Source organism: Puma concolor, chromosome C1 (genome assembly GCF_028749965.1).
Source record: "Puma concolor isolate L17-30 chromosome C1, mPumCon1.1.hap2, whole genome shotgun sequence".
NCBI classification, from domain to species: Eukaryota; Metazoa; Chordata; class Mammalia; order Carnivora; family Felidae; genus Puma; species Puma concolor.
In genome coordinates, this window is record NC_141674.1 from 22131015 (window position 1) to 22148599 (window position 17585).

The window sequence follows — 17585 nt, forward strand, 5'->3', positions numbered from 1 at the left end:
GGCTTCCAGTCAACTAGGCTATTAGTAAAGTTTTTGAGGGGTCAAAAGTTATGTGTGGATTTTCAACTGCCCCAGGGGGTCAGCACCCCTAACCCCTATACTGGTTCAAGGGTCAACTGTATATTATTTTTTTAAAATAATATTTGATAACCTGATGGGATTGTTTGCTATTTTGTGGGTACCTTTCTATTTTACCTCCTTTTTTCTTTTAAAAAATGTAGTTCATTTTTTTTTTAAGATTGTAAAAATATAGTTCATTATCATATTTCAGACAGTACAGAAATATACACATCTCTGTATATATGAAGTGAAAGGTCCATGTGGTGACAGCTGCTGGAGGACCAGCAGCTGGTCCCAGACATCCCCCTGCCCCCCATTTGGAGTGTGCTTAAACAGTTTGTAAAGGTCCCAAATTTAAATGGAATATTAGGCCCATGAAATGCAGTGGATATACTCAGCCCTAGCGCCCCCTTTAGGAGGTGGTGAATATAGGTACAGTTGGTACAGTTCTTTTTTTTTTTTTAAATGATTTTATTTATTTTTGAGAGAGAGAGAGAGTACAAGTGGGGGAAGGGCAGAGAGAGAGGGAGACACAGAATCCAAAGCAGGCTCCAGGCTCTGAGCTTGTTGGCACAGAGCCCGACACGGGGGAGGGGGGGGCCTCGAACTCCTGAGCCATGAGATCATGACCTGAGCCGAAGTCTGAGGCTAAACCAACTGAGCCACCCAGAGCCCCTAGGTACATTTCTTTATATCTGAATCTCCATACAACACATAGTCCCACCCTTTTGGTTCCTTGTTGTCGCCCTTCGGTGCCCTGAGGAGACTTGGTTTAATACACCTTCACATGCTAGTCAACAAGAGTGTCATCGGCTGGGCACCTGGCTCTGTGCCGGCACCCTCAGGCCCATCATTTCCTCTTTACTGTACTCTGAGAGGGAGGGACTAGCAGTTGGTGGATGAGAAAATGGAGCCTTAGAAAAGTTCAGTGACTTGTTCATGGCCGCACGGAGCTGGGCCTCAAGCCCAGCAGGAGCCCTCCACCCTCATACTAGACTGTGGTTCTCTCCCGGTGAGGAGCGTCCAGATGCCCTGGGGTTCTTGTCCGTGATGCAAGTGGCCAGTCCCCCGGAACCACCCAACGAGAGGCTCCAGGCAGCCGGGGGTGTGTGCCCCAGGAGTAGGCGCCCAGGTCACGCTGATGCCCAGGGTGCGAGGACCAGTGTGCTCTCAGATGCTGGTTTCTCAAGTGGGTGTGCTCCAAGTGATCTGTTTAACACCTGATCGTTTTACACTTCCCACTGTAGCGTTCTCTGTGTAATATAATTGTGCAGGAACGCACATGTGCAATGGAAAAGTTAATGTGCAGATACTGAGGATGATCTGTTTAAAACTTGTTCAGCTATGTACTGTATCGGCTGACTAGCTTGGGTGCTGGCACTGTGCCGGGCACCGGAGGGAGGGGCAGAGATGGGTGAATCAGAAGAGATGCTTGCTCTCGTGTGGGAGTCTCAGGCACACTGCTTTTAGGGGGAGTAGCTTCTTCCCAGCTTGACCGGTGCTGGAGGTGGGAGGGCAGCCCTGGGAGCGCCTTTGCTGGGCCTTCCCCTGGGACCCCGGTTGCCCAGCAGCTCAGCCGAGGACTTGAGGCAGAGGCGGTGGCTGGGGAATTAGCGTATATCCAGAGCGGTTCCTCTAGTGAGGGCAGAGTGGCTTTGGGGCGCTCTTCACTGTGGGTAACTTGAACTGTGTTTTGGGCATGGTGTGTAGCTGTAGAGCAGCATCTCTGGGGTCGGGGTCTCACTGTTATCCCCATGCTGCAGAAGGGACCAGAGGCTCCGAGAGGCTGAGGGGCCGGCTACTCCAGTGTGTCTTGAGATCCGGTACTGGTACCACCTGGGAGCTGGTTTGGATTGCACAATCCTGGGCCCCACCCCAGACCTTCCGAATCTGAATCTCCCTTTCAACAAGATCCGCAGGAGATTCCTGTCCATGTTAAAGGCTGAGAAGTGCCTTTTTAGTGCCCAGAGCCACATGGCTGTTCTGTAGAGCTGAGCTAGGAACCCAGGTCAACTTGACTCTCCACATTCAGATTCTTTTTGTTTGTTTGTTTTTGTTTTTAAAGTTTATTTATTTTAAGAGAGGGAGAGAACAAGCGGGGAGGGGGGAGAGAGAGAATCCCAAGCAGGCTCCGAACTGCCAGTGCGGAGTCTGATGCAGGGCTCGAACTCACGAACCGTGAGATCGTGACCTGAGCCGAAGTCAAGAGTCAGGCGCTTAACCCACTGAGCCACCCAGGCGCCCTCGAACTCGGATTCTTAACCCCCGTAGTAAGCCGTCTGCCCTAGGAATTATTGACATCCGTACTATTTTAATCTTCAGGGATACGCTTTTTGAACTTTAAAGTAGTAGCAGGTGCTAATGGTTGCTATTGATTAAGTACTGACCTTGACCTACACCAAACCCCTGACCTACGTTACTTTGTTTACTCCTTGCAACAGCCCTAGGAGGGAAATACTGTAATTCCCATTTTGTAGATGTGAAAATCGAGCATAGTGAAATGATAGGATTTGCCTGAGGGCACACGGCTAGCAAGAGTTAGAGCTGGGATTTGAACTCTGGCAGCCTGACTCCAGGGTTCCCTCTGCGCCAGAGTAAGGGGTTGGGGGGGGGGCGGGGAGCTAGGTTGTGGCCGTGAACTTGAGGTGAGCAGCCGAGCTTGATTGTTCCCATGTTGACTGCATTGATGCCCTGGGTGTCAGTCACGTGAGGGCAGGACCTCGGGGTTTGGCTGTGGCTTCGGGGTGGGAGTTGGGGCTGGCTCCCCTTTGCAGCCTGAGGGCTCCGGGATGGATGATACAGTAGCTCTTGCCCTCTCTTTTGTGGGAGATAGTGTAGGTAAAGTGCTTAGCACAGTATGTGATCATAATAGGGTCTCAAAAAATTATTATTGATTTTAAAGATTCAAAAAACATTTTATCTGAGGGCCATGAGTAACCCATGTGCCCATATGCTTCCAGCCTGAAGCCTTCATCTGGGTCCCTGGGTTCCCCAAACTCTGGATGACATGTCGTGGGGAGGGGGCACTGCCCATCTGGTTGCCACGAGGGGACTGGGGTGACTGATAAGACCCAGTCTGGGGTCTGGGGTTGATTAGGCCTCTGGGGCTTTGGGGACACCCTGGTAACTTGGGCAGGGTCACCATGGTCTTTATTTGTATCCAAACAGCTGGGCTGTAAGCTGATTGTGGGTAATTCCCCCCAGTTTGTGGGTGGAGAGACCTTTTAGGCCCATAAAGGAGTCGTGTCCTCTGTGGTGTCACACTGCAGAGAGGCAGAGATGGGTTTGGACCCAAGACACTGGTGTCCCAGCTGCTCTTCCCTCGCTGGGGGGCTGGGAGGGCAGGGCCACCCCGGTTTGGAGGGCCTAGGGAAGAGGGTAGACAGTTGCCTATGGGTGTGTGTGCTGTTTCTGGGACAGGAGGGCAGAGGGGGTGAGATCTGAAGGAGTGCGGGGCTGCTCCCTAGGGTCTCACCGCACCCTCTTCTCCTGTTCCAGGGTTACCACAGGTCAAACCACTTCATAGCCACTCAAGGTACCTGCACCTCTGCCCGTGTGCCCCCGTGTGCTGAATGCCCTCTGCCGCCTTTCTGCCTTCGCTCTGATCTGCTTGACTCCCCGTCTGCTCCCTGCTGTCTCTCTACTGTCTGAGCCCCACTGTCTGGTTGGGTCTTCTGGAATCCGGCCACCAGTCTCTGCCCCTCTTTGTGTTTGTGTCTCCCCTACATGCTCGGCGCATGTCTGTCCATCTGTCTGTCTTTGAGGTGGTGCATGCAGAAGAGGGGAGCCAGGCTCAGTCCTGATGAGTGTGGATTGTGCCTTTCGGTGGGGGGTGGGGTGGGGTGGGCGGTTCCTGGGACCCGCTGGCTGTCTTCCCCCCTGCCCCCGCCAACCATTTACTTGTCCATCCCTCCGGGAGACTTGCCCTATAGACCAAGGATCTAGCCCTCCAGCTCTGCCCCCTGGGTTTCACTCAGGATGATTGGGGTCTCCAGCCAGGCCCTCTCTGATGCTCTCAGGGCCCTCCAGGCACAAATTGGCATTGGGTGGGGTGGGCGTGGAATGAGCACGAAGCCCTCCATGGGGCTCGGGAGACTCCTGGCCTGGGGTGGTGGTGCCGGGCAGCAGGTGTGCTGGCCCTGGGTGGAGACCTTGCCTCAGGGACTAGCACCCTCTGCGCCCCAGGGCCGAAGCCCGAGATGGTCTACGACTTCTGGCGCATGGTGTGGCAGGAGCACTGTTCCAGCATTGTCATGATCACCAAGCTGGTGGAGGTGGGCAGGGTAAGCAGGGCCTTGGGGTGAGGGGGTAAGGCGGGCCAAGGGGGGCAGCGAAGAGCCTACTGAGCCTTCCTGTGGGACTCTAGGTGAAGTGCTCACGGTACTGGCCGGAGGACTCGGACATGTACGGGGACATCAAGATCACGCTGGTGAAGACGGAGACTCTGGCCGAGTATGTCGTGCGCACCTTTGCCCTGGAGCGGGTGAGTCTCCTGTCACGTGGTCCCTCCAGGGGTGCCTGCAGAGGTGGGGCAGAGTCCACCTCCCACCTGCCAGCGCAGAAGCAGGAGAGGTGAGGACGGCTCCGCTGTCTTCCTTGGCAAGGCAGTCGCTCTGTGACTGGGGAGCACTGCTGGAGGACAGGAAGGGGAGCATTGCAGGGAGCAGTGTTGGAGGACAGGAAGGGGAGCACTCCAGGGAGCAGTGCTGAGGACAGGAAGGGGAGCACTGCAGGGAGCAGTGCTGGAGGACAGAAAGGGGAGCACTCCAGGGAGCAGTGCTGAGGACAGGAAGGGGAGCACTCCAGGGAGCAGTGCTGAGGACAGGAAGGGGAGCACTGCAGGGAGCAGTGCTGGGGGACAGGAAGGGGAGGACTGCAGGGAACACTCATAGAGGACAGGAAAGGGAGTACTGCAGGGAGTATTGATGGAGGACAGGAAGGGGAGCACTGCAGGGAGCAGTGTTGGAGGACAAGAAGGGGAGCACTCCAGGGAGCAGTGCTGAGGACAGGAAGGGGAGCACTGCAGGGAGCAGTGATGGAGGACAGGAAGGGGAGCACTGCAGGGAGCAGTGCTGAGGACAGGAAGGGGAGCACTGCAGGGAGCAGTGCTGGAGGATAGGAAGGGGAGGACTGCAGGGAGCATTGATAGAGGACAGGAAAGGGAGCATTGCAGGGAGCATTGATGGAGGACAGGAAGGGGAGCACTACAGGAGGACAGGAAGAGGAGCATTACTGGGAGCATTGTGGGAGAACAGGAAGGGGGCTGCCCTTCACTGATGACTCCAAGAGGAATTGGAGATGATGACAGCTGCCAGGTGTTGGTCCTTCTCTGCACTGAGCATCGTGCTGAGCTGTGACATGTGTTGGCTCCACTCTGAAAACTCTGGAATGAGGTGTTTCCATTAGTCCCATTGTACAAATAAAGACAATGAGGTGGGGTCATTGCATCACTCAGGAGGCCACATGGCCAGTGACTGGCCGAGTCCTCCCGTCTGTGATCCCATTTGATCCTCTGTAAATCCTCAAAGGAGACACTTTCCCCCTTTAGACTAAGACCAGAGAGTCAAAGTGACCTCTTGGGGGTTGCACGGCAACGCGGTGGCAGAGGTGGGTGATTGGCAGACAGGTTTAGGCGTCAGGCAGGCCCTGGCCCCTTTCCTGTGTCATGCTCATCTTGTCTAACCTCGGGCAAGCAGTTTCTTCTCTCTGGGCCCTGGTTTTCTCGCTGGTACGATGAGTCATCAATACCCATTCGTAAGTTTATCACTGGGATTAATTGAGATCCTGGGGTGAGATGCTTACCCGGCAGGTGTCTAACAGATGCCAGCAGTGACTCTGCCTGTCTCCCCAGAGAGGCTACTCTGCCCGGCACGAGGTCCGACAGTTCCATTTCACGGCATGGCCAGAGCACGGCGTCCCCTACCACGCCACAGGGCTGCTAGCCTTCATCCGGCGCGTGAAGGCCTCTACCCCACCTGACGCCGGGCCCGTCGTCATCCACTGCAGGTGAGGCACCGGGATCCCCAGAAGAGGACTGGGCGTGGTGGTGTTCAGGGTCCCAGAGGGAGACTAGGCTTAGGTTCATCCTGCTTAGAGACGGAGGAGAGACTGACCCCCAAGGGCCCCTTGAGCTTTGGCTCTGAGGTCGGCACCCTCATATGCTTCCCAGGACCTGCAGAGGCCCTGGGCCTAGAGGCTAAGGAGGCGCTGGAGACAGAGGGGGCTGGGGCTTGGTGAGGCACCAGGCAGGCTGAGTTCTATCTGCTTCCGTTCAGCAAAAGTGTGCATTGCACACCTGCGTGCTAGGTTTGGCCCAGGTGCTGGGGGGGTGGGGGGCGCTTTGCTTTCTCTTCTCCAAGTCCCATGGGCTCTTCTCACTGCTTGGCTTTCACACCCTGTGCAACTCCTGGCCCTCACTCCTATCTGTCCCCGGTCCTGTCTTGCTCGGCTCCTGTGACCCCGGCGGCGCTTCCTCTGCTCTGCTTCCTCTCTGGCTCCACATCTTTCTCTTGCCTCTTCAGTGTCCTGTCTGGTTCCTGCCCCCACTCCCCTCCTGGGGAGCTTAGCCTCTAACCCTGTGGTTTTACCGATTCCCTGACCCAAAGGTCCTTGGCCTCTGTATCTGTCCTGGCTCCTCTGCTTGGATTCCGCTCAGCTTCCCAAATACCATGTGGCAGACTCAGTCCCTCCCTGTCCTGCCACCCACAGACTATTTCCATTTGGTGTCTTTAGGCTTCTTTAAGATACCGTCTTTAAAATAAGACTTCACTGAGGTATAACATACTTAAAGCAAAGTGCACACGTAATAAGTGTATACCTTTATCAATTTTCCATAAATTGAACACACCCGTGAAATCACCAGCACTGTTCAGATCAAGAACTAGAACGCTAACAGCATCCAGAAGCCCCCTTGAGCCGCCTTCCTGTCTGTACCCACCTGCTCGCTCCTGGAGCAATCAGTATCCTGCCATCTCAAGCGTAAATTCATTTTGTGTTTTTGAATTTGCATAAATGGAATCCTACGGTGTGCACTCTTTGGTGTCTGAACCTTATGTACGTAAGATTCATCCCTGTCGGATCACAGGCTACTGGGTGACTCACCCACAGTGTGTTCATCCATTCTGCTATTGATAGGAATTTGGGTGGTTTCCAGCTTTGAGCTATTATGAATAGAGCCACTAAGGACATTCTATTGCCTGTGTTTGGGCCGGCAGACGCGTGCATTTCTGGGGGGTACGTATGTGGGGTAGAATTGCTGCCATGTAAACATTCCGCTTTTAAGTAGATACTGCCAAACCGCTTCCCGAAGTGGCGGTACTGATTTCAGCCCCCGGCAGGGGCGTGTGGAAGACCCACTGCTGTGCATTCCTGCCAATGCCCCGATGCCACCATTTTGAGCCTGACAGCTTGGTGTCATTTTTGTCCTCTCGCTCCGCCCCTCAACTCTGCTCAGCTCTTTCTGACCATGAGCATCCCAGAGATGGGTCTGACCCAGCCCAGCTCTCGAGGAGCTCCCAGTCGGGTCAGGGAGACAGCCACAAAAACGACGACCGCGTAGCAGGAAGAGGGTTTGATAAGAGCCTGCCCGAATTACTCTCAGAGCTCAGAGGAATGATGTCTGGGGAAGGGTTGGGGAGGCTCCATTGAGTATGCGAGCGGCTGTGAACGTGTGGGGCTTTGAAGGGTGTGTAGATCTGGGGCTACCCAGGAGGCAAGAACATTCTTGGATGAAGCTCTGAGCATCACCTTTGTCCTCTCCCCAGCTAAGTTGCTACCCTTCCCCCTCTCCCCTCCTGAGGCCCGTCCCCAGCTCTGTCTTGTGTCACCTTTCACCACGACTCCTGCTGCAGACTCCTCCCTGGCTCCTCCTTGCTGGTGCAGTGGGGTGTCTGTCTCTGTCCCCCAGTCCCTGTGTGGCGTAGGCATGGCCAGGCACCCCAGAACCCCTCTTCCCTTCTTGGTCCCGGGCTCCCTCCCCAGGCTCTGACAGGGCCCCTGGCTGCTCTCTCCCCAGCGCGGGCACCGGCCGCACAGGCTGCTACATCGTTCTGGATGTGATGCTGGACATGGCGGAGTGTGAGGGCGTTGTGGACATTTACAACTGTGTGAAGGCCCTCTGCTCCCGGCGCGTCAACATGATCCAGACAGAAGTAGGGGACGCAGCCCTCCTCCCCTCCCCTCTCCAGGACTTGGGTCCCTCGTGGCGGAACTCAGAGCTGGTGGAATGTGTCAGAGGGGTGTCCTTGGGGCTGAGATGCCTGAACTTGGCCCGCCAGCCTCTTAGCGTCTTCCCAGAGTCCGCACCACTGTGTTCATTCGGGTGAGGTCAAACAGCGGTGGGCCAGGGTCAGGTTCTACAGTCAAGATCCACTTGTGTTTGCTCTGCCCTCACCTCCAGAGCTCCTCACAGGGTTATTATAGAGATGAATATGAGATGAGTGAACGTACCCATGAAAGTTGTTTCCAGCAGGGTTGGTCCAACCTGTAGTCACACGTGGTTGGGCTCCAGCACCCCTGCCTCAACCTTGGGCTCGCTTCCCCCTGCCATCACCCCCAAATCTCTAGGTCCTGGTCCCCTCCTGCTTCCTTATATTCTCTCCTCCTGTTCCAGGAGCAGTACATCTTCATTCATGATGCAATCCTGGAGGCCTGCCTGTGTGGGGAGACCACTATCCCTGTCAGCGAGTTCAAGGCCACCTACAAGGAGATGATCCGCATTGACCCCCAGAGTAATTCCTCCCAGCTGCGGGAAGAGTTCCAGGTGGGGCATGAGTGTGTGTATAGGAGTGTGGATGTGGCTTGTGACTCTGTGTGTGTGTGTGTGTGTGTGTGTGTGTGTATTGGGAAGTCCTCAGTGCTATAGGCGTCATTGAGAGCCAAGAAAGAGGGACCGAATGGGGCTACTGGGAAGGACTTAGAGACTGGCCTTGAACACTCACATTACTTCTCCAAGTTTTGGTTTTCTTATCCCGGAAAGCAAGTCAATATTGCCCCTGCAGTGTTTGTACTCTCAGGATTTACAACTTTGGTTGCTGACAAAAATCCAACTGCATGACTTTTGTAACGGACAAGTCTGAAGATGGTGCAGCTTCAGTTATGGCTGGATCCAGGGGCTCAGATGATGATGCCAACACTTAGCCTCTGCCCATTTTTAGTTCTGCTTTCTTTGTTTTCGGCTTCTCGGACCCACACCCTGGCCGCCCCCAGCAGTGCCAGGCTCATGTCAGGAGACCGGAGAAAGGACTCCCAACAGCCCCAACAGAAGTCTTAGACCAGCCTCTCTGGTGCCTTCCCGGAGCCAGTCACTGGGGCCAGGAAGATGGAACACATTGATGGGCCCAGGAGGGGTTCTGGGGGTGGAGCCACTCTCAGCATGTCATGTGACTGAGATGGGGGAAGGGCTGGTTCTCAGTGGGCAGGCAGAGACCCCACATGTCTGCTGCACTCCAGGTTCCCACGAGGGTTCCGTGGGGTGGCACCTTCTGGATACCTGATGCCGTCCAGCCAGCGTAGGCTGGTGTCATAGGAAATGCTGCCTGTGATTCTTGGGGCCTGTTGGGCTCTGGGGATCATGAGAGACTGGGACTCCCCATTAGGGACCCCCAAGGACAAGAGAAAGAAGCCAGGACCCCATCGATCAGGCTATATGAGGCACGAGGTGGAGGAGATAACCTGGAGTCCCAGGCTTGTGGCAGCACAGGTGCCTCGGACTTGCGTTTTGTTCAGACGGGGCTGACCATCTCTGCCAGGCCCCCGGAGTCCGCTTTGCAGAAGACGTGGGGCTTCCCGGCTTGTCTTCTTGAAAGCGCCTGAGAAGCTCGTAACGGTCCTCACTGCGCCTCGCACGTCTGGAGCCTTGCATGTGCCTGGTGCCGTGCTTGGTCCTTGGCGTCATCTCTTTATCTTTCCGATAGCCCCTCGCGGCAGGCATATTATTATCCCACTTTACGGCTGAGAAAAGCAGTGCTGAGAAGTAGGACAGCTTGTCTAAGGTGATGCAGGGAGCAAGGAGGCAGACTCGAGTCTCCGGAGCGCTGTTCAGAGTCTGCGTGGTCTGGAGGCTGGGAGCTTGGGGTCCCTGCCCTCTCTCCCTTCTGTCCGGGCCTCAGGTCTCCAACCGTAAAATGGGGTTAGTAGCCCAGCTCAGTGTGCTTTGGCGGGAGCTGTGAGGAGGCCCAGCAAACACTGGATGTCTATACTCACCCACGCCCACCCTGTTGCTCCTTCCACTCCTTTAGACGCTGAACTCGGTCACACCACCCCTGGACGTGGAAGAGTGCAGCATCGCCTTGCTGCCCCGGAACCGAGACAAGAACCGCAGCATGGATGTCCTGCCGCCCGACCGCTGCCTGCCCTTCCTCATCTCCACCGACGGGGACCCTAACAACTACATCAACGCGGCCCTGACTGACGTGAGGGCTTGGGGGGGGGGTGGGGTGGGCTCTGGGATTCCCGCACTGGGAAGTATCTGGGAAGGTTAGGGAGCCAAGGCGGAAGGGCCGAGGGCTCTGGTCGGGATGAGGTCAGGGCAGGGAGTGGCGTCAGTGCCTGTGACTGGTCTCGGGCCCTGAGCTGGGGTCTCAGACCCTTCACCCATGGAGTCGGAAGGGACGTGGAGATTTATTTATTCAAAAATATTTATTGAACTCCTACCACGTGCCGGGCAAAGACCATACCCCTAAATCTCTGCTTTCCTGAAACTTGTATTTGGGTGATGGGTTGGGACAGCCAGTAAGCAAATATACACTGGTAATTCCTACAAAAAGCAACCAGGCAGAAGAAATATGTAGTGTGGGGTTTGGAGTGTGTGTATATGGCGATTTTTGATGAGGTGGTAAGGAGGGCCTCTTTGTGGAGGTGACCGTTAAGCAAAGAGCACAAAGAAGGGAGGGAGAGAACCATGTCAATATTTGGAAATTTGTTCTAGGCAACAGGAATAGCACATGCCTAGGCCCTGAGGCAGGGAGCAAGCTTGGCCAGCCTCTAACTACCATGCCCAAGTTCCCATTGCCACAAATGTGAGAACCTTTTGTGTTTAGTTCCAAGGGCCGTGGGCTTGGGCACCAGAGGCCTGGGGGCTCACCCTATGAACTCAGGCCTCAGTGTGCCAGCCAGCCTCTAAAATGGGCCACTGGAGGCAGCCTGGCCCCGAGGGGAGGGCTGTTCAGCCCAGGGTGGGCAGAGTGGGAGGACAGCCTGTGGGGGCGCTCAGGCCCTGTCGGGTGGCGAGCAGGCCCCGCTGAGTCCCGGTTTCCCTGCAGAGCTACACACGGAGCGCAGCCTTCATCGTGACCTTGCATCCTCTACAGAGCACTACGCCTGACTTCTGGCGGCTGGTCTACGATTACGGGTGCACCTCCATTGTCATGCTCAACCAACTGCACCAGTCCAACACTGCCTGGGTGAGGCCTCTGCTGCCCAGGGCCTCGCTGTGCTCAAGGGCGTGTCCCCAAAGCCCAGGGTTGGATCCCAGATGTACCACCTATTTGTTGAGTGACCTCAGATGGGTCTTGCTTCCTCCCAGAGCCTTGGTTTCCTCTTCTGTAGAGTGAGGCTTTCGGATGGGAGGGAAATAGCTGTTTTTTACTGAGTACCTGCTGTATGCCAGGGACTCTGCTTCACACTTACGGGCTTCAGGTGAGAAGATCAAGACCTAGAGAGGTGAAGTGACTTCTCCAAGGTCGCAGAGCTGTGCCCCTACCCCAGGCTGCCTTCTTCCAGAGCCTGTGGAACTAACTGGCCGTGGCGGGGGCCTTTAAGGCAGAGTAAAATTCCAGCCTCCTTACTTTTTGACTGTTTGATCTAGGGTAAGTTCATTGGCTCTTTGAGCCCCAGTTTCTTTTCTGCCTGGCACACAGTAGGTGCTACGTACATGGCAGGGATAGAGATGTTGCAGTTGCCGCTGAGGTTGGTCCAGACACTGGCCCGGTGGCCTCAGCCTGGGGGCTGCCCCAGTTTCCTCCTGGGGCTCCCAAGGCTGGCTGGCGCTTCCAGGAAGTGCAGGTGTTGAGCCTGCCAGCCACGCCTGGCCCTGTCCCCTCCATCCCTGGGCCTCTCTTCATCTCCCTGTCCTAGGCGGCCAGGAGGATTCCTGTAAAATGAGCATGATGGTCTCTTTTTAATTTTTTTTTTTTTTTCAAAGTTTATTTATTTTTGGGACAGAGAGAGACAGAGCATGAACGGGGGAGGGGCAGAGAGAGAGGGAGACACAGAATCGGAAACAGGCTCCAGGCTCCGAGCCATCAGCCCAGAGCCTGACGCGGGGCTCGAACTCACGGACCGCGAGATCGTGACCTGGCTGAAGTCGGACGCTTAACCGACTGCGCCACCCAGGCGCCCCTGAGCATGACGGTCTCTTGAAGGCTGAGAAGCCTTGCTAACTGGGCTCTTTTCGAGTTGGGCACTTGGTATAAATGACCTAGGACTTCCGGGTGGTGGGTTCTTGCCCCGGGGCAGGGGTCTGGAGGGAATCCGGCGTGGGAAGAATCTGCCCTTGCTGAGGCGGAGGGGAAGGACCCGGAGGGAGGCTCACACAGACGTCACTCAGTGTTCACCATTTGCTCATGCATTCAGCCACCTTTTCCCACTGGCAGGCCCTGCAGCAGGCAGTAGGGAAGTAGAAGAACACACAGCCCGCCCTCAGATCTCATGGTCCCGTGGGGAGCAGGGCACAAAGACCAACAGTGACAGCACAGAGGGAAGGGGCTGCCGTGGAGCTGGTCCTGGGACGTGGAGAAGCCTGGGGGGATCATGTATCAGGGAAGGCTTCTGGAGGAGGTGATATCTGAGCTGAGATGTGTAGGAAGTTAACTAGGTGAGGACAGGGCCGGTGAGTGATCCATGGAGAGGGGGGAGCACCATGTGTAAGGGCCTGTACGTAAGGAGTGGCCAGGACCCCGGGCGAAGAGAGGAAGCTAGGGTCCTCTCTTTGTGGGTGCGGTCAGAGAGGGAAGCAGGCGGAGCCGGGAGTCCTCTGGGAGGAGCTTGAGGACTGTTTCACAAACGGGGAAATGGGGGCCCAGAGGAAGGAAGAGCCTTGCCTGGGCTCTAGGCAGAGCTGAGCCTCGAAGCTGGGGCTCTGGACCTGCAGGCCCAGAGGACCTGTGTCTGTCTGTGTGTTGGTGGGGGGATACACCTCTTTCACCCCTCTGCTGTCTCCAGTCTAGCCTGGAGAGGAGGGGGCATTTAGGGCCCTGAGGCTATGGTGGGGCCCTAGGGAAGGAGTGGGGGTCCTGAGCTGTGTTGCAACCCCAGGGACACCCCAGCTCTGTGAGCTGATGCTGGGGAGTGAGGCAGCAAGAGAGACGGCTGGGGGCAGGGGTGATGGGGTGGGTGGGGGTGACCCGAGGCCTGGCCCTAGAAGGAGGCAGCCTCACGTGGGGATGTGTGTGTGCGAGCGTGTTAGGTATAGCTGTGTAGCTGCACAGCAGGGATTGTTAGTGCCCACCTAGGAAGGGTTTGTCTCTGTGCAGAAGGCGTTGGGGGCCGGTGTGCACTGTGCTCTGATGGGTGAGTGGCGGGGACCGGCGGGGGGGGGGGGGGGACTTTGCAGGGGAGTTGGGAGCGAGTGAGTGGGTCAGGGTGTGCGGGAGCCCCAGGGCAAGTGTGGAGGTCTGGGCTGGGTATGAGCGGCGGCGGCCGCCCTGGCCCCCTCTGCTCAGCCCTCCCTGTCCGTCCATGCTCTTAGCCTTGCCTGCAGTACTGGCCGGAGCCCGGCCGACAGCAGTATGGCCTCATGGAGGTGGAGTTCGTGTCGGGCTCAGTGGATGAAGACTTGGTGGCCCGTGTCTTCCGGGTGCAGAACATGTCTCGGGTGAGTGAGCCGGGAGCCCTGCGGTGAGGACCCGAGGGGTTGCCAGGGCAGCCTCGTCAGACCCTCGTGAGGTCACCACAGGGTCTCGTGACCCCTGTGCTCACACCCCCTGCTTGGCCGCCCGTGCCCCCAGCTGCAGGAAGGGCACCTGCTGGTGCGACACTTCCAGTTCCTGCGCTGGTCCGCCTACCGGGACACACCTGACTCCAAGAAGGCCTTCCTGCACCTGCTGGCCGAGGTGGACAAGTGGCAGGCGGAGCGTGGGGACGGGCGCACGGTCGTGCACTGCCTGTGAGTGCGGGCCCTGCTGCGGGGTGGGAGGAGGGGTGGGGGCCTGAGGCCCAGTCTGAGAGAGGGCCTCACGGCTGGCACTAACCGCCCCCGGGCGGGGAAGGCGGCTGTGGCCTGCACTCTGCGTGGCCGTGCGAGGATGGCCCTGTCTTCCCTGGAAGACTCCGCTCGGTTTCCAGGGTGTAGACTCAACGCCGAACAACTGCCCGGCACTCTGTGTGATGCATGACTTTGCCAGTTTAATTAGAGTGCTGTCAGAATTGTTCACTGCGTGAGACAGTAGCACCCTCGAAGCCAAAGAATTTCCAGTCTTTGTCCGCGCATGCACACGTGCAACTTTTTCATTCATTCCTTCACATGCCCCCATTCATAAATTCTCGTACGTGTGTCTGGGTACGCTCACTCTTTTGACCGCCACTCCCTCCTGCTTTTAGCTTTTTTACCCTTTTAGGGCCAGTCTAGGCATACTAGATAGGGATAGGGAGCCGAGTCAGGCAGGGCCGGTCCTCAGGGAGGTTCTAGTGGGAGAGACCCCTTGAGATGGCGGCTGAGGGCCTAGTTTATCCCCCATCTCCCAAGGGGAGCCCTACACCCCGAGGTCACAGGGGGCAGAGGAGGGAGAGCACAGGGGATAGGAAGTGTCTCTCTTAGCCTCGGAGTGTGGCTGTGTACGTGTGTGTGTGTGTGTGTGTGTGTGTGTGTGTGTGTGTGTGTGTGTGTTTTCACCTCGCGTCTGTGTTGCTGGGGGTGACTGGTGTTCTCGGTGTTCATTTTCCATCCTGCTCTCCGGTTTTGCTTGTCGCTCTGCGGCCGTCCTCTGTTGCTGTCTTTGTCTCAGTGGATTTCTCCTGGAGCGTGTCTAGCCTCCTTTCCCTCAGAATCTGCTGTCTTTCTCCGGGAGGCTGTCTCCTTAACTGCCCACGGGATTTGGATGCCAGTTTTAGCCTCTGACTTCCCCCTCTGAGCTCCCAGACCCCTACTTCCTGGGTTCCCTAAGCCCCGCCCCTTACCTTTGGGCCCCCTGGCTCCTCCCTCCTGGGCTCCACCCCTCACCTCTGGGTTCCCTGGGCCCTCCCTCCTGGGTTCCCTGGCTCCACCGGTCACCTCTGGGCTCCCAGGCCCTGACCCTCCTCCCTTTTGGTTCCCCGGTTCTGCCAGTCGCTTGGTTTTCCAGCCTCAGGCCTCCCTCTCTTAAGCCCCACCCCCAAACCTTTCGTGTGTGTCTCATTTAGGAACGGGGGTGGCCGCAGTGGCACCTTCTGCGCCTGCGCCACAGTCCTGGAGATGATCCGCTGCCACAACCTGGTGGACGTTTTCTTTGCTGCCAAAACGCTTAGGAACTACAAGCCCAATATGGTGGAAACCCTGGTGAGAGGCCGCGTCTCCCTGCCCAACCGCTTCCAACTTCCCGGTCCATGCCAAGCTAGGTCCCTCTGTACCCACTGCCCTCTGTGTGGTTCCCGCCACCGGGCTGTGGGTCCTGATCTGGTGGTGCCAAAACAGGGATCCACGTTTGCCCCCCTCTCCCCTCGAGATGGGCCAGGGCTCGTGCTCACCCTCTTGTCTCCCACTCCCCCCTTCCCCAGTACCAAAGAGGGACCAGGCTCATGATTCCTTCTCTCCCTCTCCCCAGGATCAGTACCACTTTTGCTATGATGTGGCCCTGGAGTACCTGGAGGGGCTGGAGTCAAGATAGCGGGGCCCCTGGCCTGGGGCACCCACTGTGCACTCAGAGCCAGGCCCAGCACTGATGAGGAAGACCTGGACCCCTAACTCTGCGCCGCTACAGCTCCCCCGGGGGACGGCACTAGAGTGGGCGCCGGGCCATCTCGGTGCCCCTTCCACGGTGCCCGGGGCCTCTCACCATGTCCGATGGGCAGGCTGGGGGCCAAGGAGAGGCTTAGCGAGACTGCAGCCCGGCCTACCTCCATAGGTTCCTGCAGGTCTGCGCCGTGTATCTGGCACTGCCTGGTAGAGTGACAGGCGCTCAGAGTTGCCAGCTCGGGAGGACCCAGGCTCAAGCCCCTCGACTCCAGGCTCAAGCCCCTTGACTCTGTCCCAGCCCTTGGCAGAGATGAGTAAGGCCCTGTGGGGCCTGTGCGTGGCCAGTTTCCACCCGGCGTGGCTTCCTCTGGATATGGATGGAGAGTTCACTGGGGCTTGGCATCTGGACTCCCATCTGGCCTGGCCCCTGAGGGTCCTGGGTAGACTGGGCACATCAGACTGGTCCTCTCTGGAGGGGACAATAGCCCCCTCCTCCACCCTGCTGCCCCCCCTACAGCCCCGGGGCTGTTTTGCTCATGATCCCTCCCACTATTCTTTGACGTGTGCTCTGAGCTTCCTCGAACCGAGATCTGCCCATCCTTACCCTGTTCCCTGTGGGGCCCCTTCCCTGCCTGACCCAATGCCTGCAGAATGAAGGCACCTCAGCCCTTCTTCCTATAACTTTCAAGCCTCACTGGTGGGAACTCCTCAGCCTAGGCCGTGATAATCTGCAAGGTTGAACGACAGCCCTTGGGGTTGAGGTCTCTGTGGCTCCTGGTGAGGCTGCCCACTGGGGACGGGTCACTGCTAGATCAGGGGTGCTTGCAGCGTCTACGGTTCAGAGGAAGAAGGTGTATTTTGGGATGAAGGAGCGATTCTTTCTTGTTAATTTCATTATTTTTTGATGGGTGGGTGGGAAAAATCTCTTTAAAATGGGGCAGGCCACACCCCCATTCCGTGCCTCAATTTCCCCATCTGTAAACTGTAGATACGACTACTGACCTACCTCGCAGGGGGCTGTGGGGAGGCATAAGCTGATGTTTGTAAAGCGCTTTGTAAATAAATGTGCTCTCTGAATGCCACAGAGGAGCCTTGTGTGTGTCTGGCCACCCTGAGTGGAGCCTGCTCGCCTGCCCCCAGCCTCCTAGTACAGTGGGAGGGCTCTGGGCTGGGAGGCAGAAGCTTGGGTCCGGTCAGGCCCTGATTTTTCCATTCATCAAATGGTGGGGGTGTGGACCAGAGCATCGCTCAGGGGTCTTCTACTTGTAGGGGCAGGTTCCAGAGAACTCTTGGCTATTGCTTCAGGCCTCTGAAGCAGCTCCTTAGGCAGTGGGCTTTATCCTGAGACCCCTGAGGGCCACAGAGCTGCCTCTCACCTCTGGGGGCTGGATCTGGGGTTGAGCTCTTTTGAAGACATCATGGGAGGCTCAGGCTTTGGTATCAGGTGGATGGGCTTCACCAGCTGCAAGACCCTGGCTAAGTCAGTTGCCCTCCCTGGGCCTTGGTTCCCATCTGTAAAATGGGAATGATGCCGATAAGATCAGAAGTCATGATTAAGTGCCTTGCATGGTGCCATGGGTGCTGAAAGGGCTCTGATTACGAACACACAAGAGGGGCAGATGCACCCTGCTTAATGATGATCATCCCAGGCATTCCC

General features: G+C 56.9%; 1 protein-coding gene across 8 annotated transcripts in view; it reads left to right on the forward strand.

The window, feature by feature from the left end:
* The window catches only part of PTPRU (protein tyrosine phosphatase receptor type U), an 80686-nt gene extending 63676 nt beyond the window's left edge, over positions 1–17010 (forward strand). For 7 of the 8 annotated variants that reach the window (XM_086716251.1, XM_086716252.1, XM_086716253.1 and 4 more), the window contains 12 exons: positions 3559–3595; positions 4246–4343; positions 4427–4543; positions 5912–6066; positions 8075–8210; positions 8672–8821; positions 10299–10472; positions 11322–11462; positions 13748–13873; positions 14007–14164; positions 15397–15532; positions 15798–17010. In XM_086716251.1, the coding sequence (XP_086572377.1) occupies positions 3559–3595; positions 4246–4343; positions 4427–4543; positions 5912–6066; positions 8075–8210; positions 8672–8821; positions 10299–10472; positions 11322–11462; positions 13748–13873; positions 14007–14164; positions 15397–15532; positions 15798–15860 (1491 nt within the window). In that variant the 3' untranslated portion in view covers positions 15861–17010. Of the gene's footprint in view, positions 1–3558; positions 3596–4245; positions 4344–4426; positions 4544–5911; positions 6067–8074; positions 8211–8671; positions 8822–10298; positions 10473–10987; positions 11204–11321; positions 11463–13747; positions 13874–14006; positions 14165–15396; positions 15533–15797 lie in introns of those variants that run through there. The other variant, XM_086716257.1, reaches the window with a different exon arrangement.
* Positions 17011–17585: the final 575 nt, after the last annotated feature.